General features: G+C 48.9%; 11 protein-coding genes across 14 annotated transcripts; 6 read left to right on the top strand and 5 right to left on the bottom strand.

The window, feature by feature from the left end:
* Positions 1 to 367: 367 nt before the first annotated feature.
* PV09_03017 (uncharacterized protein) lies at positions 368 to 1,260 on the bottom strand (the record flags this gene model as incomplete). The annotated part of the gene is made up of 3 exons (XM_016356157.1): positions 368 to 654; positions 794 to 928; positions 978 to 1,260. 3 exons carry the CDS (start codon positions 1,258 to 1,260, stop codon positions 368 to 370), a joined length of 705 nt encoding a protein of 234 aa, XP_016215680.1.
* A 2,913-nt stretch (positions 1,261 to 4,173) lies between these two features.
* Positions 4,174 to 6,053, top strand: PV09_03016 (uncharacterized protein). Its single transcript, XM_016356156.1, has one exon. It carries the CDS (start codon positions 4,341 to 4,343, stop codon positions 5,907 to 5,909), a length of 1,569 nt encoding a protein of 522 aa, XP_016215679.1. The 5' UTR covers positions 4,174 to 4,340; the 3' UTR covers positions 5,910 to 6,053.
* On the bottom strand, positions 5,754 to 8,492 carry PV09_03015. Of its 4 annotated transcripts, none has more exons than XM_016356154.1 (4): positions 7,287 to 8,492; positions 6,464 to 7,226; positions 6,183 to 6,409; positions 5,754 to 6,118 (listed from the first exon to the last, which is right to left on the bottom strand). In XM_016356154.1, the coding sequence occupies exons 1-3, from the start codon at positions 7,631 to 7,633 to the stop codon at positions 6,287 to 6,289; spliced, it is 1,233 nt and encodes a 410-aa protein (XP_016215677.1). In that variant the 5' UTR covers positions 7,634 to 8,492; the 3' UTR covers positions 5,754 to 6,118; positions 6,183 to 6,286. The 4 variants fall into 4 exon arrangements, with proteins under 4 accessions (XP_016215677.1, XP_016215676.1, XP_016215678.1 ...); XM_016356153.1 differs by having other exon boundaries at positions 5,754 to 6,409; positions 7,287 to 8,127; positions 8,186 to 8,492; XM_016356155.1 differs by having other exon boundaries at positions 5,754 to 6,409; positions 7,287 to 8,082; positions 8,186 to 8,492.
* A 164-nt stretch (positions 8,493 to 8,656) lies between these two features.
* Positions 8,657 to 9,548, top strand: PV09_03014 (uncharacterized protein). Its single transcript, XM_016356151.1, has 2 exons — positions 8,657 to 9,007; positions 9,074 to 9,548. The coding sequence occupies exons 1-2, from the start codon at positions 8,837 to 8,839 to the stop codon at positions 9,272 to 9,274; spliced, it is 372 nt and encodes a 123-aa protein (XP_016215674.1). The 5' UTR covers positions 8,657 to 8,836; the 3' UTR covers positions 9,275 to 9,548.
* Positions 9,549 to 9,561: 13 nt separating this feature from the next.
* PV09_03013 (uncharacterized protein) lies at positions 9,562 to 11,448 on the top strand. Its single transcript, XM_016356150.1, has 3 exons — positions 9,562 to 10,153; positions 10,238 to 10,505; positions 10,565 to 11,448. Exons 1-3 carry the CDS (start codon positions 9,914 to 9,916, stop codon positions 10,606 to 10,608), a joined length of 552 nt encoding a protein of 183 aa, XP_016215673.1. The 5' UTR covers positions 9,562 to 9,913; the 3' UTR covers positions 10,609 to 11,448.
* PV09_03012 (uncharacterized protein) lies at positions 10,955 to 12,601 on the bottom strand. Its single transcript, XM_016356149.1, has 4 exons — positions 12,464 to 12,601; positions 11,982 to 12,390; positions 11,768 to 11,920; positions 10,955 to 11,722 (listed from the first exon to the last, which is right to left on the bottom strand). The coding sequence occupies exons 1-4, from the start codon at positions 12,516 to 12,518 to the stop codon at positions 11,473 to 11,475; spliced, it is 867 nt and encodes a 288-aa protein (XP_016215672.1). The 5' UTR covers positions 12,519 to 12,601; the 3' UTR covers positions 10,955 to 11,472.
* A 250-nt stretch (positions 12,602 to 12,851) lies between these two features.
* Positions 12,852 to 15,378, top strand: PV09_03011 (galactose-1-phosphate uridylyltransferase). Its single transcript, XM_016356148.1, has 5 exons — positions 12,852 to 13,326; positions 13,377 to 13,428; positions 13,483 to 13,618; positions 13,671 to 14,436; positions 14,491 to 15,378. Exons 1-5 carry the CDS (start codon positions 13,226 to 13,228, stop codon positions 14,588 to 14,590), a joined length of 1,155 nt encoding a protein of 384 aa, XP_016215671.1. The 5' UTR covers positions 12,852 to 13,225; the 3' UTR covers positions 14,591 to 15,378.
* On the bottom strand, positions 14,381 to 15,861 carry PV09_03010 (uncharacterized protein). The gene is made up of 3 exons (XM_016356147.1): positions 15,543 to 15,861; positions 14,792 to 15,440; positions 14,381 to 14,734 (listed from the first exon to the last, which is right to left on the bottom strand). The coding sequence occupies exons 1-3, from the start codon at positions 15,684 to 15,686 to the stop codon at positions 14,613 to 14,615; spliced, it is 915 nt and encodes a 304-aa protein (XP_016215670.1). The 5' UTR covers positions 15,687 to 15,861; the 3' UTR covers positions 14,381 to 14,612.
* A 124-nt stretch (positions 15,862 to 15,985) lies between these two features.
* PV09_03009 (40S ribosomal protein S17) lies at positions 15,986 to 17,721 on the top strand. The gene is made up of 4 exons (XM_016356146.1): positions 15,986 to 16,094; positions 16,155 to 16,248; positions 16,305 to 16,505; positions 16,564 to 17,721. The coding sequence occupies exons 1-4, from the start codon at positions 16,042 to 16,044 to the stop codon at positions 16,651 to 16,653; spliced, it is 438 nt and encodes a 145-aa protein (XP_016215669.1). The 5' UTR covers positions 15,986 to 16,041; the 3' UTR covers positions 16,654 to 17,721.
* A 558-nt stretch (positions 17,722 to 18,279) lies between these two features.
* Positions 18,280 to 19,576, top strand: PV09_03008 (uncharacterized protein). The gene has a single exon (XM_016356145.1). The coding sequence runs from the start codon at positions 18,315 to 18,317 to the stop codon at positions 19,530 to 19,532; it is 1,218 nt and encodes a 405-aa protein (XP_016215668.1). The 5' UTR covers positions 18,280 to 18,314; the 3' UTR covers positions 19,533 to 19,576.
* On the bottom strand, positions 18,653 to 21,044 carry PV09_03007 (uncharacterized protein). Its single transcript, XM_016356144.1, has one exon. The coding sequence runs from the start codon at positions 20,912 to 20,914 to the stop codon at positions 19,583 to 19,585; it is 1,332 nt and encodes a 443-aa protein (XP_016215667.1). The 5' UTR covers positions 20,915 to 21,044; the 3' UTR covers positions 18,653 to 19,582.
* Between the last annotated feature and the right edge of the window lie 358 nt (positions 21,045 to 21,402).

Raw genomic sequence — 21,402 nt, 5'->3', positions numbered from 1 at the left:
CAATTCTTTTTGCAACTTATGTTCCACGGTCTGCACTTGTCGCAAGGCTGATGAGACGGCTTTTTCGGAACGCATTCTTGTTTGCACTTTAACCACCATGGCTTGCATTCTTCACATGACTTAGGTCCAGGAGTTTTGCAATGCGAAGAGCAGTTTTTGAAGCAAAGTCGGTCGCCACTCCGGCATTTATTGCATGGCTTGCACGTCTCAGAAGTTGACCACAGGGGGTGTTCCGAATGCGATGGAATCTCCGGCCACTTCGCAGCTTTATAACAATACTCCTCGCATCTGCGACAAGTTAGATGATTCGGAAGCTGAAGAAGCAAACTCCGCGATGAAACCTACTTCCAATCTCCATCGCATTGCTCTAAGCATTCGTGGACCCTCGGATGACGAGACTCATCTGATGGCCGTGCTGGTTTACATTTCCTATCACAAGACTTGTGACATTCATGCTCCGGTTCTTTCGGGCACTCATAGCAACAGGGCTTTGGTCGAGGCTGTGGAGTGGGCGTGTGACAATCTTTGGAACAGGACTTCGGGCAAGCAGAATGTTTCCCCTGAGAGCATTCGTGGCAGCACAACTCTGAGGGGGACGGCTTTGGCCAAGTCTTTGAGGAGTGGCCGCCTCTCCCTTGTTCTCCCCATTCAGAACTAGGCATCTCAGTTTTGGGTCTTGTCGGCGGTGACTGTGGCTTCTCTGGTAGCCATTGAGGCTCTGACACTTGCCACTCAGGCCGCGTTTGTTTAGACCATTCTGCTCTTGGTCTGCAGCTAGCCCTCAAATGTATACCGACGCACTTGAGTTGATCTTTGATCGCGTACTTGTAGATGTTCCATTCGCCGTGATCATTGACCGGGCAAGCTGCGAAATCTTTGCACCCGTCATGTTTCAATTCTCCATTTTCAATGGTCCAGCCTGTAGATCCTAACATGCTATCAGTCAAACGAAAGCACAGCGCGGGATTCCTACTCACCCGTCTTTCCTTCATCACACTGTATCTGCTGATGCGGTGCCCACGATGTTATGATACATCCGCGACCTTTTGTATCTCTCAGAGTGCCTGTATCTTTATCAAGCACAAACGTTGTCGCAGGATATTTGCTCCCGATTCGACACTGCCCATCTTCTATTTGACTAATGCATCCGTTTACGCCACCTTGGGCGTTAAGCTCAAATTTGCACTCGTGCCATCGGTCTTGAGATGCATTAGCGGAAACACCAAATGTCAAAGCCGCTAGGACGAGTCCATATTTCATTTTGGTAGATAGCCTCTCGACGGAGAATGACATCGTTATGAGGATTCAGTGACGAAAATATAATTGAGAAAGTCCTTCGGGCGCTCGTGGCTTTAGTGTCACTTCTCCCTCGAAACTTATATGGTAAATTCCATTGCGGTAGCGTGTACTCTACCAGAGTCCAGCTGCTAATTGTATAAATCTCTTGAAATATTGGCTGAAGAAACCATGTGGCCTGGCAAAGCTAGTATGAGCAGTCCACACTTTTGAAACATGAAGTGACTTTGGTACGCTTTATGCTTCCAAAATTTCTTCTCCCGGAAAGTCATACTCTCTTTGAGTTTTTGTTCACGCGATATATGCTTGGTATATTCTGATTATCTGTACCTGGCAGCGGACCTATTGCGTGACTCATGTCCTGAGCATTTGGTAACTATCCAACAGTGTGGAGATTATACTATATGAAAAAGGAAGCAAGATTGGCCAAGACAAACCTTGTATAATATTAGCTCTTGGTGCCATTTGCAGGTATCCACTCATTTCCCCACCCGTGCCCGAGATATGAACACCCTTTTCGAGAGTGCTGGTTTTCGACGTATTCAGGATTGTAGACTTGTTTCATCAATATGTGTGTTGTGTTTAGATGGTTGACCAACAGAGAGGATCATTGTGCAGCGACACAACGAAAAATCGAGGAATGCTAAGTAGGTGCATCAAAAATAAACAATAATGATGGGAATAAGCAGAAAGTGAGAGCTCTTATTAATGTTCTATGTATCTAGATGTTGATGCATATATCCTTATGGAAATTTTTAAGTGAAAGCTGCACAATGTGCTACTCTACGGTAGTTAGTATCACAAATAGGTTAGAATAGAAGAGCAGGTAGCCTGGTATGTTGTCTGTGATTGTCACGAAACTGCTGGAAGTGATCCACTGAAGCTATCACGTGAATAAAAAGAACTGGGGAATCAACTCTCTACTTAGCAGTGTTACACCAGCTAAGGTAGTGTATGGAGGTCCAAAAGTTGCACAAACAGGAAAGAGTGCAAGATTAGCTTCTCCGGACAGAAATATTGCATGGTTTTATTGGGCTCTTCCTAGTTCAGACGTCTTAAGTCTAGCGACCAGTACTATTCACCAAAATTAAGGTCAACCGAGGCAGCTGGATGGTGTCTGAGTTTATTATATGTCACAGGGTTGTCCCGTGACAGCTAGTCTCATCAAATCAGTAGATTTCTGCTTTAACGATGCCGCGTTTTTGATAATATTATTTATCAACCAGCCTTGAAGTAAAGTATGGCTTCGCTAATGCAGACACGGTAAACTGCCTGCACAGCATTATCATCCATTCCACTTGGATCGATACAGAAAATATGGATAAACAAAAGGTCTGAGACAACTCATACTTTGCCCAGTAGTGATGGCTTGAGAATAGGCTTGTTTTCGCGAAAATCATGATCCGTCACGTCAACTTGCCAAATATCAATATATTGTCACGTATTTTCCATGTTCAGAGGAGTTTTCAAAGCTGCTTGTGTTGTGTAGCTATGGAGTTTGTCGAATAACCGGAGGCGAACGTGGTGGAGGGGTGGATTCGGTGACCAAAGTGTAAACTTTTCTCCAAAGACCTTCATCTGGCCCCTTGCTGAGTACAGCATTCAGGAGTGTCTTGACACATTCAGCGTCAAGTTTTTCGGAACTTGCAGCATGCAAGAAGCCTTGCTATATCGCTAAAGAGGCTGCGGCGGCCACTGCTGGAGCGGAGCAAGCAGAGGCAGGACGGGCCTGAAATGGGGAAATGAGGTCCAGAGTAAGGTTTTGAAGTGCTGCCGAGACGTCAGTCGAGCAACAGGTACTGATCATCATTCATACTCTCATCGTCAATTGCGCCTAACACATCCAAAGATGATGAGAGGCCCAGCCTTTAAAAGACAGATGTGAAGGGGCAGCGGAAGGTGTCTAGTCCGTTCCAATGAGATTGGCTCTAATTATCTCGGCATTGGACTGACCGGGCATAGCGATGAGAAGACAATGAAGCGGATAGACGGGTGGGTCCATTGACTGGAGTGCGTTTCTACTCAGATACTCTGACCCTAGAGGGACTGAAAGAATGGCTGATTTTGGGCTATGGCGTTTTAACAGATTCTGGTAACTACTGTAGATAAAGTCCCACCACCTATCCATCATCATGGTATGCAGAGTTATATTTCAAATGGCATCCTTAGTACTTGTTCAAGCCAGATAGTGAGTCTCATTCAGATAGACTAACGCGGGCTGCTGTTTTAGGTGCTGTTTGCCTCCGTCAACAGAAAGGCTGCTGTAAGGTGTAAAGGAGGAATAGGCTAGATCAAGGGCCAAATGTGGCATCTAGGAGAATAAACATACGTATTAAGTTGAGACGAGAGTTTTCTCTTAGCCAATAAATAGTACGTTCATTTGTATCCTGCTAAGGTTCCTCCAATACGTGCATAGTACTTTTAAGGTAGCCAATACAAAGGCTAAGGAATAGGGATTAGGACCATGGGATAAGCAATGAATCCAATCAAGATCTCAAAGGTCTGCTCAAGTATCATCCTCAGTACGACGTAAATGGGGCCATTTTGAATATCACGTGATGGGATGGTGCCGCACTAGTTCTAAACTAGGATGAACGTTAAATCCCTAGCTCAGTTTACCTACGCGTCGCTTTCACGCCTGGACGCCTTCGCCTCGGTGTATCCCTCTCTAACAGCGTCCCTAAATGGCCTGACAATGGATCTTGGTGGCTGAATACGACCGCTTCTTTCATAGAGAGGAGATTTTTACGGCCTTAATCTTGCAGAAGCTCCTCAACAGCGTTCCAACCGAACCCCCGATTCGAAATGTAGTCATAGAGCCGAGGCACTATTCATTCTGGGGTGCGCTAGTCCAGCCTTGATTGGGCAATCGAAGCGAGACGACCTAGATGCGGGCTGTGCTTAGTCGCGTTCGGGGAGAATTGATGCCCGCCAGCCCGACGCGCATCTGGTTAATAAGGAGGCAGATTCCATGATGGTAGAACAGCATCCTAATTCGGCCACTTTCGAAATCTGCATAATTCCGTTGTTGATGATTGCTCGGGATGGCTTCTGAGCGCGTTCGAAATGAGGCAGTAGTTGAAGTGGACGGGGTAGAAATCCCCGAGGAGGAGAAGTTCAAGCTTGTGGACCGGCGAGCGATTGAGGAGTTCGACTTCATCATCGTCGGCGCGGGTATCTCCGGCATTAACATGTCTTATCGATTTCAGCAACATTTCCCTAACAAGAGCTACGTCGTGCTGGAACAGCGGGAGGCGATAGGTGGCACCTGGGATTTAATGAGATACCCAGGAATCCGCTCTGACTCTGATCTCCATACTTTCGGATTCGCATGGCGCCCATGGGAGGAAGAGGAGCCAATCGCCGAGGGCTACAAGATTCTCAAGTACATGAAAGAATCCGCAGCCATGCATGGCATCGACAAGCATGTATTGTACAAGCACAAAGTCAAAGAAGCGAACTGGCGCTCGCGAGAGCAGGCTTGGACGCTCACAGTGGAAGCTATCGGCCCAGATGGTTCGACGACGATAAAATTCTACCGGGCCCCTTTTTTGGTCATGGGCACGGGGTACTACGATTACAACAACCCTCTGAAAGCCAAGATTCCCGGGATTGACAACTTTGAGGGCAAGGTCGTTCATCCGCAGTTCTGGCCCCAAGACTTGGACTACAGCAATCGCAAGATTGCAGTCATTGGCTCAGGCGCCACTGCTATAACGCTCATTCCGGCGCTGGCTAAATCTGCTGCAAGAGTGACCATGGTCCAGCGAAGCCCGACTTATATTGTTGGCTTTCCAAATCGTACAAACAAGCGACGTTGGTGGGAGTGGCTGTTGCCAGATCGCTGGTTTCACTGGCTCACGCGCGTTCGCTATCTGATCGGTGGCATCTTTCTGCGTCGTTTCCTCAGCGACCCTGTTCGCGCGCGAGCGTATATTGCGAAGCTGACACAAAAGCAATTACCCGAACACATCAAATTCGACCCTCACTTTGTACCACGCTATGATCCGTGGAAGCAACGAATGTGCTTCTGTCCTGATAATGACTTTTATAAAGCCCTTCGCGCGGGCAACACCGATGTTGTCACCGGCACCATCAAAACTATCACTGCGCACCAAATCATTATGGAAGACGGCAGCATGATCGAGGCCGACATCATAGTCACTGCCACAGGCTTGCGAATGCAGTATGGCGGAAATGCTGACATCTACGTGGATGGCGAGAAACTGGTCTGGGGAGACAAGTTCCTCTGGCGCGGAATTATGATCTCGGATGTGCCGAATATGGCAATCGTTCAAGGATATACTATGGCGTCGTGGACGCTTGGTGCGGATTCCACTGCAAACATGTTTATGCGGTTAATCAAATACATGGAGAAAAAGAAAATCACGAGCGCAACCCCAAAATTCCACGGTGGAGATAAGAAACAAGTGATACGCAATCCCGCCTTGATGGGGCTGACGAGCACATATATTTTAACGGCACTACATAGATTACCGAAGACTACGAACCAAGCCCCGTGGAAGGCAAGGGGAAATTACCTGTGGGATATGTTTGATTCGAGATTTGCGGACTTGAGCCGTGGAATGCAATTTACGATGGCCGCCAATTAAGCACCGAACTTTAATCCAGTGCATTATAGAATAGCTCAAATGGATTTAGCAATGGATCACCTATTCGAGTGTGAAATAACTCCTCCTATTATTTATCACGATCTTACGAATACTCATCAATGGGCTGACAAGAGCATTCACGAGTTATTGATCTTTCTTGAATTATGGAAGGAATGGTTTCTCATGAGTTCAGAATGTACAAGCTGATCCTACAGACCAGGATCAGCATGTAATGCAGTCTCTTATTCGATTCTGGTGAATTTTGAGCTGTACCTTTTAAATCTTTCAGAGTTGTGGCGTTGTCATGTTTGAAGAAAGCGTCTCAACTTATTATGTTCATTAGTTTCATCATCCCTCGCACGAATTCCATAGAGGGGTCAACCCGTAGTGATCATCTTGTTTTGCTCTCTGACAAGAGTTTCGTAGAATGCACGATCCCAGCTTTTACATTCAAGATACTCCCACCAGAGACGTAAACTAGGACTCTCATCTGCATCGGCCTGCGCAAAATTAGAATTTTTCATTGAATAATAATACAGCTGAAATATGCTCACGTTCTCGAAGGCCCTCCTTATGTCTTCTTTCTTCAGAAGACCAACCCTTTTCTTCGCGTTACTTTCCCAGTGACTCAGATCTTCGAGATAATATTCCATGTCTTTTTGCATTATACGCTGTTGCGTCTCGTACTCATCAGTACCAACACTGGGTTTCGAGGTGGCACTCGGCATAGCACCATCATATTCGGGCATGGGAAAGAAATGTTTCATCAGCTCCCTGGATACCCAAGAGGGCCGCGAAGGATCTGCAAATTGCGCCGCCCAGAAGTCCTTGATGTGATCAGGTATAAGATCATGAAACTCTCCGTAGCTGACCTTGTCGCTCCACCGTGTTTGACTGTAGTTACCAAAGTAGATGTACTCATTGGCTTTACAGTTTTGGACCCAAGCACTACCCGTGATGAAAAGTGGAACATCAGTGTAGGAAATCTCGCCACCGTCGTCCGGGGGATTGTTGTTGTAGAATCCAGTTATCTTCGCACCATGGTCACACGGGGAACGTGGCATGTATGGCTCGGTGGTGGCATCAATGGCGTAGAACGTGCGTCCGGTGATGAGTGCTCTACCGGCATTGAGTGGAATATACCAAAGACCTGGACTGTGCTCCATAGCCCCGCGAAATATTCGATGAAGAAATTCCCAACTAAATGTTATCATATTGTTGGGGCTTGGGAGCTTACGGTATACGAATGGCTGCAAGCTACGAATGTACGCAGGTTTCCAAAGTCTAACGTCTTCTGCTTCGAAAGTCTTGGGTGAGCTAATCTCATAATTCTGTAATTAGCGACTCAACTCAAAACAACAGACGGCTCGCACGCACCAAGAATTCTGGATAGAATCTGGACTCTTTACGTCATATTTGACCGGAATCGTAAAGGGAGCCTCCAGTTGCTTGATTTTATGGTTAGTTCGCTCGTCAATGCAGTGATGAATTCGCTCTCGATCGGCATCCGTAGATAATTTTGTTTGCACGAATGGACCGATCGCTATCTTCCATCCTCCTTTTTTCAAAGCGTCTAGTTCACAGCGAAGCTCTGAAAGCTCATCTATCATTGCACATCGAAGTCTCTCAATAATGTCGTCAGAGCTCAGGTGATTGGAGAGAAGATTATGTGATTTCATCACGCGTGAGCTCTTGATGGTCTCGCCATTCTTTACCTCGTCCATCACTTTTGGTTCGTTAACGTTCAAATCGTAGCTATCGGTTTCCTCTCTGTAAGACGTATCACCCCCACCGGGAGTTATGGATTGCGTGTATTATTGATTCCTTCCTGTTATAAGATTGCTCCTTCAGGAAGAAACGGAGACTGAATAAATCAACACCAACTTTCCCTCGAATTTGCAGCGTGAGTTATCCACCAAGTTAAGAAAGGATTTGTAAAATGTGTCATACTTTAAGAAACGTGAATGAAGAATGGGCAGTATCTTGAGTTTGGGTATGACGGGTAACTCAAAGCGTGTCAGTGTAACTTGCGCCTTTAGCGGTCCCTTCGCCGTTCACCGATGGAAGCCGCAAGAGATTGCAATATTGATTGTCGGGCCTGTTCACATCAACGAAGACCGAAATAACGAATACGTCTTCTTAATGTTGGGTGTGTAATGACAGGGTCAATAGCCTAATCTGTTTCAGCTTAAAGTCCGTACACATTATTATACACAATCTCGATTATTCGATTAGTTGTTCAAAGCAGTACGGGATAATGCTCGACTACGACGTACGAGTTTGACGTAGCTAAATTATGTGAGAATGAAAGATACAGAAGTTTATTCGAGGTTTCGCCAGCCGTGCAGTGCCGGTATGTGTGGGTCTCAACTGTGAAGATTATCTGCTTCCAAACAAGTTTCTTAATCAAGTTCAGAGTAAATCGGTCGTCCGATTGGGCTCACAACACCCAACATTTTGCATGCTGTGTAATCGCAATGTTATAGCTTCGTCATCCGCGAGGTAAAGGTTCATTCGATGATAAATGTAGAAGTCAAATGTTCCTGCTGGGAAATGCAACTCTTGGCCAATGTCAGAGGACTGCCAACCCACGTGCTGGAAGAGTGCTGAAGTGCGCTCAGATTCGGGAGCATCAAAATCACGAGCTAATCGATTGCCGATCGTACGATGAAAAGAGCTGGCGAATGAGAGACATGAGGACCAGCAGTTTCGCGGATTCCGGGAAAATGCCGTGTAAAGACCCGCGCATAAGATGTTTGGCTGGAAGAGCAATTCAACGGACGTCATTCAAATCTCAACTTTTCTGAAAAGCAAACAAATTCCATTGCGTGGGCCAACAGTAATCATCAAGACGTCAAAAACCAATTAACGGTTCAGCCTCATCTTCATCATGTCACCGGCGAAGAAAGTCGTCCACGCTTTCTTCCATGTCGCAGATAAACGTCCCGTTCTCGTATTTGAGGACGAGGCCAGCGCTGCCAAATTCGCAAAACAGTATTCTGGCGCACAAATCTACTCGCACAAGAGCCATGTATTTCTTCCAACGCCCTTTGGACTCGAGCTCGTGCTGGGCGGGCCAAACGGAGAGACTGGTTTCCGTACGTCTACGACTTGAAAACGTGGCGTGGTGCTATGGAAGAAAATCGTCTAACAGCATTGGATAGAGTTTCACTACCATGGCCAGGCGGAGATGTTCATGCAGGCTCTTCATGATCACGGAGTCATGTATTCCGAGGGGGAGCAAGCGTCGAGAACGGTATATGTGGGCCAGAAGGGAAGGCAAATCGGTGCAGAGCCGATATGGCCCGGTGTTGCGTGATGTCTCCTCGAAGGAGGAGGGACTGAACCGCATGCTCATGATGTGATTGTGGCGAGGGTGTCTGTGGTTGTGTCGATTGGAACAGGTCTTAGACCAGATGTGGCTCAAGATTTGATTTGGAAAGCGCAAAACCTCAACGAGCGGATGGCACAACATTGGGAATGCACAATGCAATGCTTCTACTTAATTATGGACCGTTCGTGACTCAACACCGACGCAGCAGCTGCGTCCTCACTTTTCATACGTTTCGTTAAGTAAGCTGAGTGAAAGTGATCTTGAGTTACACAGTAACTTAAAACGCTACCGTGACTGACTAAGCGTTGACAATTCGGCCTGGCAAGTGCGCTTGTCGCGTGTGCCTGAGGCTGGAACCCCGGTCGGTCGATCGAATTGGGACTAGTCGATGACTTCATCGTCACCCTGGACCCTGCCACTAGTCCCGTCTGGGCTGGAAAAGGGTTCTGGCGCTTGGTTGTCGGAATTCGAGTCGAGCGAATGCTCAAAACTCGGTCTGGTCCAGTGAATTACAGTGTCTGAAAGGAAGACCTGCGATACAAACGTCCCTTTCTTGAGCCTGTCCTGCCGGCTGTTGCACGGCCTTATTGCAGCTCGCTTTCTGCTGTTATCTATCTTTTGCCTCACATATTACCCATGTAATCCTGCACTCGTCCTGAAGGAACGAACGATGGCTCCGCCCAAGCGCTCTGCACCAGAGACCAGTGTTTGTAACGACGCGAACCTCATAGCCAAGCAGAAGCTCGCTGCGCAGGCACAGCTGGCTGGCCGTGGAAGACGAGCAAATGGCAATGCTACTACTGACGCCGCCTTGTGCAACCAGGCTGACGATGTGCGTTCCGGCTCGAAGGATCTCGCAAACGGGAGCGAGACGTCTAGTCCAGACCAGAATGGCTCAAACACGGGCAGCGTAAGTTCATCCTTCGCCTCCTCGCTTGCTCCGCACAGCAGAGATGAAGGAAGTATCTGGAAATTGCTGACAAAACCTCCACAGATCGACTGGCTCCAAGAAGACCGCAAATTGCTGATCAAGTACCGCGATGCCTACAAGCTACCCTCCGCATCGGCCTTCTACAACGCCTCAGCACAGTACATATTAGCCACGGGCATCGGCCCCAGGTCTCCTACAATGGCGCGAGAACGAGAGAAGAGGAGAAATACGAAGACAGATCTGGCTGCCGCCGTGCGAAAGCACTTCAAGAACACGTCAGTTGCAGAAAGCGAGTGTCTTGTCGAGGTTATGTACAGAGTCAAGACAAAAGGTTTGGATCCACGTCTATTACGTGCAGGGCACATGAACCACGGCTAAGCATACAAGTAGACAAAGCATTCCGTCTCAAATTTCCACCCAAACCTGTGAGATAATCTCGTTATGGCATGGTACAATCGCACATCGGAGGCGGGTAAGCATTTGGATCGGCGTTGTTGGAATGCCACGAACGAACGAAACTTTGACGCTCGAGAGAAGTCGTACAATTATCACTTAGGCGCGTCTTTTTCACACAGCCTGAATGCGAACGACGTACTTCATGAATGCGGTGTTCTCTGGTGAGGAGGCTGCTCTCGGCAACGGGGATCCGAATTTGGGCATCCGCATGTTGCATCGGCGTCATCAGGGCATGGGTTCGCAGCACATTAATTTCTTCCGAGTGCTCATACGACAATACCCTATTGCATGCAATACACTGGCCTTGCGGATCATTTGTTTCGACTCTTTGTTTATAGAATTCAGTTTCTTGCTAACTCAGATCCTTTCTCTCATTTGCAATTGACCCTAGCGCCCCTTAAAGTCAAGGGGTCTGAAGGCGCAATTTCATTCGGTCCCAGTAGTTGAACATTTAGCCAGCGTCATGCACCTCGCCTATGCACAAGCGACCCAAAAACTCCATACAGCTCGCCTCAAACGTTCATCACAACTTCATGCACTGTCATGCCGCATGCATCAACTAATGTTTCTATGGCGATATACACCGGCTGGCGAGGTGCATTTTAGGATGAATTCAATTGTCCGGGAATCTGAAATGGATTAACATGGCTGTGAAGGGAATAACGGGAAGTGAGGACCACAACGTGAATGTGAACAGGGCCAAGGGTGGGAAGTGCTGTATATGTTTTGCTGTATTGCTACACCTTGGCTTCCCTTATTCCGCCTGCAAAATCGATGAACCTTTTCAATTGAGGTTCAATGATCCAAAATGAAAAAAAGTGGGCTTAGTTTTCCAGCGATGCTTATGTGATGAAGCACAGTGCGCCTAGGCCAACATAAAATACCAGCAGAGGGTATACTGCTATACCAACTCTGTTCCGTACAACGCCCGAGCCGCCTAAGATGCTTATGCCCGCTGCGAGCGACCATGCAACTAAAAGTATGTAGATAGGTATGCGCAGGATCATCCAGAGACCGAGCGAAGAGAGTAGTCCGGCTATTGTGAGGGGAAACAGAGTGTAGCCAATAATGCCGACTGATTGGAAGAATGAACTGTTTCATATTAGCTGACGTACAAAGCCAGAGAACATGACGTACATGTTGCCACCTAGGAGTTTGATTTGGAGTGTAACCACGGCAGAACCAACCCATATCATGGCAAAAACACCAGAGAAAACAGCTGCTTCTTGCTCTTCTCTTGCTCCTCTTGCCAGGAGGAAACTGAGAAGCAGGCTAAACAATAGCGGCCCCCTGTAATTTACGTGTGAGCAAAACCACTTGCAAGCAAACTTGGTTAGATTTGGCAACGTACCAAAGGTCCCAGTCTCGCAAGCCCTCGCTCATGCTTCCTTGGAGTACAGAATCCGCATCTGGCCATCTTCCGAGCCCTCCCATCACGCCTCGAAGGCCCTCGCCCCTCTCTACCTCGCCGGCGATCCCGCCTCCGCCGCGCATGAGCATTCCACCCAGAAGGTACTTCGGCCATAGGACTTGCCTCATCTTCTCCCATACCGCCTTCAAGTCTCTCGACAGTGTTTCCCACACGGATTCATCGATCGTATTCTGAGGCGCACGACGATCCTCACCGCCAATAGCGCTAGAGAGATAGGATTGTGCATTTCGTGACGAGGAGCCGCCGGCTGGCTGGATGTTGCCTGTGAGAGGGGCGCGGTCAGATGTGCTCACTGGCTGGAGCGGATCGTCAAGCTCATTCAGATCAGCTACTCCAAAGTGATTAGCATTGTGTTCGAATGGCGCTCAGTTCTCGACGGTCGGACGGTCCAGCACACATACCATCATCTGGGTCGATGAGATCTTGTTCAATTCTTGTGTCAACCGACGCTTCCATTCTCAAAATCTCCTTTCTGTCTTGCCGTGGGAGATGTCGTTGCGATCGACGACCAAATTTCCAATGGACTTAATCTGGTGTTGCGGACAGCTTGCAGCCTGTTACGGGATGCGCCACCAGGGGTACGACGACTTTAGCAAAACAAGGCTGATAAGTAACCACCTATCTGTGGACTCTTGCTCTGCTCCAAACATGACTCACGTAAAACGTAAGATGCAGAAACAACAGTGATTATACAATAGCTCTACGTTATCGGAAGAATTTTTGAAGACCGTAGTAGCTGGGGCCCGCGAACGCGTATAACGCTCGTTGAACATTATATTAGGCATCATACGAACATTCAGACAAGGCGAGGACGATTTTAGACTCCAATGTAGATATTTATTGCCCAGACAGCTCATGCCGGGTACTTGAGATCCTGAGTCAGGTGACAGGAATATATTACCACAGGCTTACTAGCACTCACTCTATGAATGTCTTTTCGACGAGCAGGTCCTAAGAAGCAAACCCTGGTCTTGGGCTGCATGAGCTTAAATTTTCTGCCGCACGAGCACTTCGTCATTGGATGCGACAGCGATTGGGGATTTCGTCCCGCTTTAACATTCAACTTCCTCGCAATAGCCACGATTAGAGGCAACTAAAGCTTGCGCTACACTATTCAGATTTACGGAAGATTTACCGGAATCGATTCGGAGGAGCTTGGAAGCATGCCTGACGAGATTCTGAACGACATCTCTCATCGGAGATATAATCCACTACGAGGAAGCTGGATTCTGGTATCCCCGCATAGGACCAAGCGCCCTTGGCAGTGCGTACATATTTCAATTACAACTACCACGGGATTAACAGGCATTACAGAGGCCAACAGGAACCTGCGTCCAAGATCACATTACCTCAGTACGACGAGTCAGTAAGTAATAGGACAACAGCTAGACATGTCCAGTCGTCAAGCTCACATTCAAAGTGCTATCTTTGTCCTGGGAATAAACGTGCTCAGGGTGATGTGAACCCCAAATACGAAAGTACATATGTGTTTGTAAATGACTACAGTGCTGTTCGCGAGGAGCAGGCTGCGTATGAACCACAGGAACAAGACGGCAGTACGTCGCTTCGAAAGTCAATATTAGAAAAAAAATTCTCAGTCATGTCTAGGCCTCGCAAATCGACTCCTGCGAGCCGAGCCGGTCACAGGCAAGTGCTATGTAATATGTTTCAATCCGGCGCATAACCGCACGCTTGCCGACATGTCCCCCGTCGAGATTTTGCCCGTCATCGACACCTGGACGAAGATATACGCAGCGCATATATCACCGATGTCGCCGTTGGCACATGTGGCCCCGACAACGAGACTGCCAGAGACTGCAGACAACACCCATATCCAGGGTCCCAAGGAGCAGTACCGTTATATGCAAATATTTGAGAATAAAGGTGCAGCTATGGGCTGCTCGAACCCACACCCTCACGGACAAGTATGGACTACGACCGGCCTTCCTGAAGAGCCTGCACTTGAATTGGCACAACTGCAGAAGTATCGTGATGAACACGGAGGTGCAAACCTCCTTGTCGACTACGCTGCTCTGGAACAATCGAAGGGTGAGCGTAGCGTCTACGAAAATGCTTCGTTCCTCGCCGTGTGCCCTTGGTGGGCGACCTGGCCGTTTGAAGTAATGATCGTTTCCAAAGAGCACAAGCGCGCACTGGTAGACTTCAATGATCGCGAACGAATGTTGCTCGCTGAAGCTATTGCCGAAGTTACAAGACGATACGACAATCTCTTTGAGACCAGTTTTCCATACAGCATGGGTTTGCATCAAGCGCCGCTAGAAGGAACAAGCGAGGAAATCGAGGCCAGTCATTTCCACGTGCATTTCTACCCACCACTTCTTCGAAGCGCTACCGTGAGAAAATTCCTTGTTGGGTAAGTACAAGCCATGAGTAGACCGCCCAAAGATAGATTACTGAAGATAGGTAGCTACGAAATGATGGCTGAGCCGCAACGAGATATCACGCCAGAGCAAGCAGCTGCCAGGCTCCGAAGCTGTGGTGGAGAGCTATATCGGAAGAAGCTGTAGCATAGCGACGAGGATAGAGAGCTCAAATTAACACCATCTTCTCCACGCGACGATCTTTGCCCACGATAAGTCTCAGTTGCTTTCCTGTCTCACCTACCACTCCTTTTCTTAGAGCCTCTGTGTACAGCTCGTAGGCTGGATAATCTACACGAGTGATGAGCGTCGAACATCGAATTCCCTCAACGAAGCTGTTCAACTTACAAGCATCGACGAATTTTTTAACCTGCTCATCAGTCATTGCGTTCTGAGGGCCTTTTGCCTTCCTCATCTCATCTTCGGCCTCTCGTCGCCAATCATACACCCATACGGTTTCGGCAGCGTCAATGTGAATTATAGCGTCGAACATTCTCCAAACACCCTCATATTCTCGGAGAGCGTCATTTATGAACTGAACGTCCGATAGTTTTAATTTGCCAAGTTGGCTAGTCCCGATTCCTCGTTCTTCGCTGTCCTTTGCAGCACGCCATTTTTCTTCCAGAGCTATGTCTGTCATAGCCTGGAAGCCCACGCACCACCCTTCCAGAAGGATTACATCGACTGGTCGTTCACCTGGAGCATTTACTGTGGCCCATGTTATTGGATCTGCTCGATCTCCGGCACCTGCATGAAGTGACTTGTCAAATGAAGGTAGCTTAGTTTCTTCGCGTCGGAGCAGAGCTTGCAGAGTCCTATTGAGGAGTTCCACATCGTGCGTTGAAGGCTGGCCGCGGTGCTGGACCAAAGGATTGTCTGGATGAGCTGAAGCGAGAGATTCCTGATCTGAACGTTTGAGATAGAAATCATCGAGAGAGAGAACTGCCAGATTAAAATTGTACGGTTCGGAGGATAGATGCGATTTCAATCCAGAGACCTACATCCCCTTATATCAGCACATTCGCTGCTCAATTTGCCTGCTATAGCAGCGAGATTGCGGACTAAATGTCATATTCTCGTAGAATAGCGACGGACTGACCAGCGTCGTCTTGCCGGCACCCTGGACTCCGTTCAGACCCAGAAAGAAGGGCGGCGCCCCTTCACCGTGCTTTTTCTTTCGTTCCTGTAGCTGCTCAAGCAGAAAGCGGACGCAATGTTCCGATTTGTCGTCAACAACGGCCATGATTTCGAGAGCTCGTCACTGTGGTTGGACAAAATTTGCTCTGACGAAACCACTCTTGACCAAGATAGCTGTCACCGTTCGACTTACTGCTCATAGACTGCTCTCACAAGAACTGGAGCTGCGTATTTGCATCCTGCTGCAAGTTCTGATCTGAAAGTGCATGGCCAGTCATGTGACCATGAGCTCTTTGCTGACTAAGTTAACCTTAAGTTCAGTCAACTTGGTTGGAGCACGAATCCACAACTGGCGAAAGGCTTGGCATATGGTCCGAGCGCTAACACACATTTGCGAAATCTCCGCCTCGCACACTTTCGAGTTGTAGCGACTGCAATTTGATAACCACAACACCGCCATCATGGGTCGCGTTCGAACAAAGACCGTCAAGAAGTCCGCCAAGGTCATCATTGAGTATGTCGCCTCGTATGGGAGCATATAAAACGACAGCATAAGCTAAACGGACAAATGTAGGCGGTACTACCCAAAGCTCACTCTCGACTTCGAGACCAACAAGCGAATCTGCGATGAGATCGCTATCATTGCTTCGAAGCGCCTTCGAAACAAGGTAAATATCTGTAGAATCACGGGTAGAGAGAACAGAAAATTGACATAATCCCACAGATTGCGGGCTACACCACGCACTTGATGAAGCGCATCCAGCGTGGACCTGTACGCGGTATCTCCTTCAAGCTGCAGGAAGAAGAACGTGAGAGGAAGGATCAATATGTGCCGGAGGTCTCGGCACTCGACTTCACCCAGAACTCGGAGAGTGGACAGCTCGATGTTGATCAGGAGACCAAGGACATGCTCAAGGCCATGGGCGTACGTCTTTTCCTCATCATTTTGTGGCAGGGAGGCTCGATGGCTAACAATGGTGTAGTTCGATAACATTCCGGTTAACGTCGTCGCCGTCTCGCAGCAGCAGACTATCGACCGACCACGCCGCTTCGGCGATCGCTCCCGCAACTAGATTGATTGCATGTGCAATGGCGTCAATGGCATGATTACGGGAAAAACTTATCATTCTTATGGACAAGGGTGTAACGTGGCCGCTCAGCAAATTGTCTGGTAGGCATGAAATCGAGAAACGTTTTCTCAACTGGTGTCGCCGTCTCTTACTCAAGAGACTAGGCTTGATTGCCATCATTCTTTCCTTTCACTTCCATGTGCATCTGTGATTCATGATGTTGACCCGCTGCCAGTGGACCGTCGCCTCTACTTTAGAATATTTCTCGTTACACGCGAAGAACAGACCAAATGCTGTTCTAGCTTCTCACGTACCGACAAGAGTCAATGTGTCATGACCAAGTACCGTTCTGGATTTCTTTTTAATCCCGGGGTCCACACACGTTTGGACATCGCATCCCGTTTGATGGGATTTAATGGTCATCTGCGATTCCGCTTTTCATTCCTTCATTGCTCTTCGCCTAGTCTTTCGCAGCTCTCTAGTCTCATATACATAGTAGCAGCTTGCTTTGTCATCTACCCGGTTTTTCTACTTGTGGCCTGTCTCGAGATCTAGATTTGGTCTTGTTGTTGACAATCTATCATCAGAATGGATCAGAGAGATTGATCCAGACCTCTGTTCAAGATTCGTGTCAAACTCTACTGGAAGCAATGATGGATCTAAATGATATAGCGTTTAGAATGCGAACTTGCCTCAAGAGTAAGGCTCTTCCAGCTGGGGGTTTGCCTTTGGTAGAGAAAAGTAGATCTGAAATGACTATGAGGTGCCGAACTTGGAGCAGACGGTGCGGGGATTTTTTTCTCAGTCATCCTAAGTCAGTCACCAAGTAGAATAATGCAAACATCCAAGGAAGCGTCAATACATGCTCTGGAACAGAGCATAAAGCTAAGAGTCGCATGCCACCAATTAGAAGAAAGGAAAGCTTTGAAGGGTAATGGCATTGCACCCTCGTCCAGAGCTAGATTTTCGCAAAACACTTACATGTCTTAGGCGTAAAATATCTCCATGTCAAGTTGCTTTACGAAAGATTGTGGCACTTGAATGCCTGGCATATGAAAATCGTCAATGACCTGATCTTAAACTTCTTGTGCCATCCAGATCACTTCTTAGTTCAATATCCTACATGCTCGAAAACGTCAACTTTCGTATTTGTGACATTTGAGACTTTTAGTTCGCAATCGCACGGCCGCACGCAAGCAAGTGGAATGGAACGACCACTCGTAGTCACCTCATCTACCGTATTCAAGTAATTATCAGAACCAACGAGCACACCAAGATCCAGTGCCTTGATTCAAATCTCTGTGCACATGCTCCTGTTTTTATTGGTCGCTTCGTATAGGGCACGTGGTCGGTAACTGAACTTCCTCCTGCGTCCGACTGTCCCGAGAAGGCCGAGTTGTTTTGAACAGCAGATGTATTCGAGTTGGGCTATCGCCACAAACCCCGACTTATGGCCGTGCTCGCAGACTTTACACCATACCAAATCCTTAAGAATCGGGCTTAGCGTGTAAAGAAATCTTTAGCCTGGTCTGTATGTTTTGGACTAGCTCCGTACATGGGATCTGTTCATCGAAAGGACTGCTCAGTTCACTCGGCGCAGTGATATAGCTTTATATCCGAGATGCCAACCGCGACGAGAGGCGCGTACGTGCTTACGGGTGAACATGTATATATTAAGCCTAGACAGTCGTATAGAATATGCATACCAATGCTCCAACGTCTACGGGTTCTGCAAGTCAAACGCAGTCATGTCCGCCAGCAACGTGCTACCGACGACCCACAAAGCGCTCGTTCAAGAGGTCAAGACGCACCCTCTGGAACTGAAGCAGGTGCCTACACCTAAGCCTACGCCGGGCTCAGCAATCTTGAGAATCGTCTCTGTGCCGGTTATCTCGTACGCGAGAGAAGTGTACGATGGCACCCGCTCAAGCTATGTGTACCCAACACCCTTGATTCCCGGCCCCTCGGCCATCGGCCGCGTCGTCGCCGTCGGCCCTGATGCTGTCAAGCTCAAGGAGGGCGACCTCGTGTTTATAGATTGCTTGATCAGAGGCCGAGACGATAATGAAGCTTTGTTTCTGCTCGGGCTTACGGAGGGAGGCACCGAGGGCAGCAGAAAGCTCATGCACGGCGAGTGGAGGGATGGGACTTTTGCAAAGTACGCTAAGGTGCCTCTTGAAAACTGTTTCGTCTTGGACGAAAAGCGACTATGCGGCCCAAAAGAGCAGGGAGGTCTATGTTATGAGATCGACGAGCTAGGTTGGATTTTGCAAGGCATTGTTCCGTACGGCGGCTTGAGAAGCATTGGCTTACAGGCGGGTGAGACTGTTATTATTGCGCCAGCTACGGGTGGTTTCGGTAGTGCAGCTGTGATTGTGGCACTTGCAATGGGTGCGAAAGTCATCGCTATGGGCAGGAACACGAGCAAGCTGGATAGGGTCAAGAGCCTAAATCCGGAACAGGTGGCTGTCGTAGCCATTACTGGCAACGTTGAGGACGAAGTCGCTGCTCTCAGGAAGCACGGTCGTATCGACGCATTCTTTGACATCTCTCCAGCGGCTGCACAGAAGTCGACACATTTCAAGTCCGCCATGCTGGCGCTTCGCCACGGTGGACGGGTGAGTCTTATGGGTGGACTGTTGGACGATTTACCGGTTCCCCACCGTTATATTATGAGATTTGACATCACTCTGAAAGGAAAGTGGATGTACACTCGAGACGACATATTTGCGCTTCTGCAAATGTTGAATTTCGGAATCCTGAATATCAAAGACCTCGTCAAGGTCGTCGGAAAATACGGCCTGGAAGAATGGAAGGAAGCGTTCGATCTCGCACATAAGCGCGGCGGTGAATTGGGCCAACTGGTTGTTCTCAATCCGTAGTTGCAAATAGAATCGGCACAGGCATAGTATTTGGTGAAGACAACATTTCTTCAATACTGAGAAGAATCCGAATGTGGCCTATCTTCGTCATTATCCGCCTCCATGACTACTTCCTCATCCTCTTCATTGTCTTTGTAATAGCTCGCCACTATTCGCCTCGCTTCTTCCTCCAATTCAAGTCCATTCTGCTCAGCGCGAGCGAAGAAGGAAGCTGCTTTGGCCATGGCTTCTATTCGTTTGTTGCCAGAAAAGTTGGCCAGGTCTGCGATCCACAGCTCAACCATAGCACGCATGTGCAAAAGTTCGGCATCCTTGTCGTATGGCGGCACTTCGATGACCTCGTTCATGCGTTTTGCAATCGATTCCACGTCGTGGAGCAGCACGCTCTCACTCTCACCATCTGCTTGAGAAGTGGGTGTCGATGAGCCAGAGTCGCTACGACGTCGACTCGAATTTGTGGTGCTCGGTGGACTGGATCTTCTTTGAGAATTCTGATCGGCATGGTAACGCCTATTGACCTCATAGATCCACATGCTGAACATAGCAGCGTAGAAGGTGTTCGCCTGTGCGCCCTTGCGACCACTGCTCAGTGGGTATTGGACAATGAGGCGTTCGTAGTACTGCCTCGCGAGTCGAAAGCCGTCCTCAGAATAATCACACGGGCTGTCAGAGCCAGCATTGGTAGTAACGCCTGCGTTTTCCGTGGCTGGTCGGGGGATTCGCATAAGCAGCTCTGCACCGATACCCCATCGGCCATGGGCGCGAAGATCCATGCCAGCAACGCCTTGCCTGTTTCTTGTGTCACGGGCAAGATAGCCGCTGCGAAGGAGTAGAGCCCATGCTCTACTGGCGCGTTTGTAGTCGCCCTTCTGCAGGGTTTGATGCAGCAACGTGGTAAGCACAGCGACATGTTGCTCGCGCAAGGTGGTGCGTTCTCTGTTGGTCTTGTACGGCTGAGGCTCGTAATAGTTCCGATCCAGATGGGCAAGCGGCGGCTTTAGGTCTCCAAGTTCCTTCTTTACGTCACGCAAGATATAGCCTCGATTAGACAGCCGTTTGTGAGGAAATGGAAATGGTGGGACGTCCTGCCCAGGTCGTAGACCTGCCGCTCGCAGCTGTGCGTGCTCCCGAGCAGTAAGTGACGTGAATGCTACGGTATCACGCGAAAGTTTGTTCAGTTTGGCAGCGGGAGAGAGGGTGGCGACGCTGTCATCACGCTTGTTGTCCTCCTCGTCATCGTCATCAACGCCTTCGTCTTCCGTGCAGACCTGCCGACGAGGTCTTCGGGACCGAGCGTGCTGTGGTCTGCGCACTGTAGCACCGGGGCGAGTCTGGTCATCGAGCCGAGAATGCGGCAATGCGAACACATGCGGCGCTGGCATATCTCAGGCCTCGCGCAGGTTTACTCGACCACGGATTTGTGGCTCGCACGGAGGAAGGGAGGCCGGAAGGTCTTCCCGGTACGAGACGGAGTTGACCAGCAAACTCAAACTTGAGCTTTACTTGGCTTAGATAAGACGGCCCAAAAGAGGCTCGACAGCCGCCGAGCACGTGACAAGCGCGCAGGGCGCGGCTCCGAGACGAGACGATGCGATGCCTGGGCTGGCACCAGGTTGGGCCACGGTCCAGCCGAGTGTAGGGTTTGCGTTGCAGCACGCGCAAGAGTGGAGCAAATGCTTCAGCGTCCGACTTTTGACGTGTGTCGCGTCGCCGTCCTGGAGACGAGGCAGCGGGCTGGCGATGTCCGTCAGTCGAAAACTAGACGACCGAGAGGGAGGCTGCCGCTGGCAAGTCGAGTGTGGCTTGTCAAGGATCCGTTGATCAACGATGAACAGGTGTTCAGATTACAGGTCACAAAATCTGGCTGCTG

This window comes from Verruconis gallopava (genome assembly GCF_000836295.1).
Source record: "Verruconis gallopava strain CBS 43764 unplaced genomic scaffold supercont1.8, whole genome shotgun sequence".
In the NCBI taxonomy this organism is placed as follows: domain Eukaryota; kingdom Fungi; phylum Ascomycota; class Dothideomycetes; order Venturiales; family Sympoventuriaceae; genus Verruconis; species Verruconis gallopava.
This window is presented reverse-complemented; position numbering and strand designations above follow the sequence as displayed.

Excerpts from the sequence above, each read along its gene's own strand:
- PV09_03016 (XM_016356156.1), top strand. The coding sequence starts at position 4,341 with ATGGCTTCTGAGCGCGTTCGAAATGAGGCAGTAGTTGAAGTGGACGGG.
- PV09_03015 (XM_016356152.1), bottom strand. The coding sequence starts at position 7,633 with ATGGACGAGGTAAAGAATGGCGAGACCATCAAGAGCTCACGCGTGATG. Across the intron at positions 7,227-7,286 it reads GATTCTATCCAGAATTCTTG|CTCACCCAAGACTTTCGAAG; the intron begins GTGCGTGCGAGC and ends TTATGAGATTAG. Across the intron at positions 6,410-6,463 it reads TAAGGAGGGCCTTCGAGAAC|GCCGATGCAGATGAGAGTCC; the intron begins GTGAGCATATTT and ends AATTTTGCGCAG.
- PV09_03014 (XM_016356151.1), top strand. The coding sequence starts at position 8,837 with ATGTCGCAGATAAACGTCCCGTTCTCGTATTTGAGGACGAGGCCAGCG. Across the intron at positions 9,008-9,073 it reads AAACGGAGAGACTGGTTTCC|AGTTTCACTACCATGGCCAG; the intron begins GTACGTCTACGA and ends AGCATTGGATAG.
- PV09_03013 (XM_016356150.1), top strand. The coding sequence starts at position 9,914 with ATGGCTCCGCCCAAGCGCTCTGCACCAGAGACCAGTGTTTGTAACGAC. Across the intron at positions 10,154-10,237 it reads ATGGCTCAAACACGGGCAGC|ATCGACTGGCTCCAAGAAGA; the intron begins GTAAGTTCATCC and ends AAACCTCCACAG. Across the intron at positions 10,506-10,564 it reads GTACAGAGTCAAGACAAAAG|ACAAAGCATTCCGTCTCAAA; the intron begins GTTTGGATCCAC and ends GCATACAAGTAG.
- PV09_03012 (XM_016356149.1), bottom strand. The coding sequence starts at position 12,518 with ATGGAAGCGTCGGTTGACACAAGAATTGAACAAGATCTCATCGACCCA. Across the intron at positions 11,921-11,981 it reads TTGCGAGACTGGGACCTTTG|GGGGCCGCTATTGTTTAGCC; the intron begins GTACGTTGCCAA and ends CGTAAATTACAG. Across the intron at positions 11,723-11,767 it reads AAACTCCTAGGTGGCAACAT|TTCATTCTTCCAATCAGTCG; the intron begins GTACGTCATGTT and ends AATATGAAACAG.
- PV09_03011 (XM_016356148.1), top strand. The coding sequence starts at position 13,226 with ATGCCTGACGAGATTCTGAACGACATCTCTCATCGGAGATATAATCCA. Across the intron at positions 13,327-13,376 it reads AGGACCAAGCGCCCTTGGCA|AGGCCAACAGGAACCTGCGT; the intron begins GTGCGTACATAT and ends CAGGCATTACAG. Across the intron at positions 13,619-13,670 it reads ACCACAGGAACAAGACGGCA|GCCTCGCAAATCGACTCCTG; the intron begins GTACGTCGCTTC and ends AGTCATGTCTAG.
- PV09_03010 (XM_016356147.1), bottom strand. The coding sequence starts at position 15,686 with ATGGCCGTTGTTGACGACAAATCGGAACATTGCGTCCGCTTTCTGCTT. Across the intron at positions 15,441-15,542 it reads GTGCCGGCAAGACGACGCTG|GTCTCTGGATTGAAATCGCA; the intron begins GTCAGTCCGTCG and ends AAGGGGATGTAG. Across the intron at positions 14,735-14,791 it reads TAAAAAATTCGTCGATGCTT|ATTATCCAGCCTACGAGCTG; the intron begins GTAAGTTGAACA and ends TCACTCGTGTAG.
- PV09_03009 (XM_016356146.1), top strand. The coding sequence starts at position 16,042 with ATGGGTCGCGTTCGAACAAAGACCGTCAAGAAGTCCGCCAAGGTCATC. Across the intron at positions 16,249-16,304 it reads CGAAGCGCCTTCGAAACAAG|ATTGCGGGCTACACCACGCA; the intron begins GTAAATATCTGT and ends ATAATCCCACAG. Across the intron at positions 16,506-16,563 it reads ACATGCTCAAGGCCATGGGC|TTCGATAACATTCCGGTTAA; the intron begins GTACGTCTTTTC and ends ACAATGGTGTAG.
- PV09_03008 (XM_016356145.1), top strand. The coding sequence starts at position 18,315 with ATGTATATATTAAGCCTAGACAGTCGTATAGAATATGCATACCAATGC.
- PV09_03007 (XM_016356144.1), bottom strand. The coding sequence starts at position 20,914 with ATGCCAGCGCCGCATGTGTTCGCATTGCCGCATTCTCGGCTCGATGAC.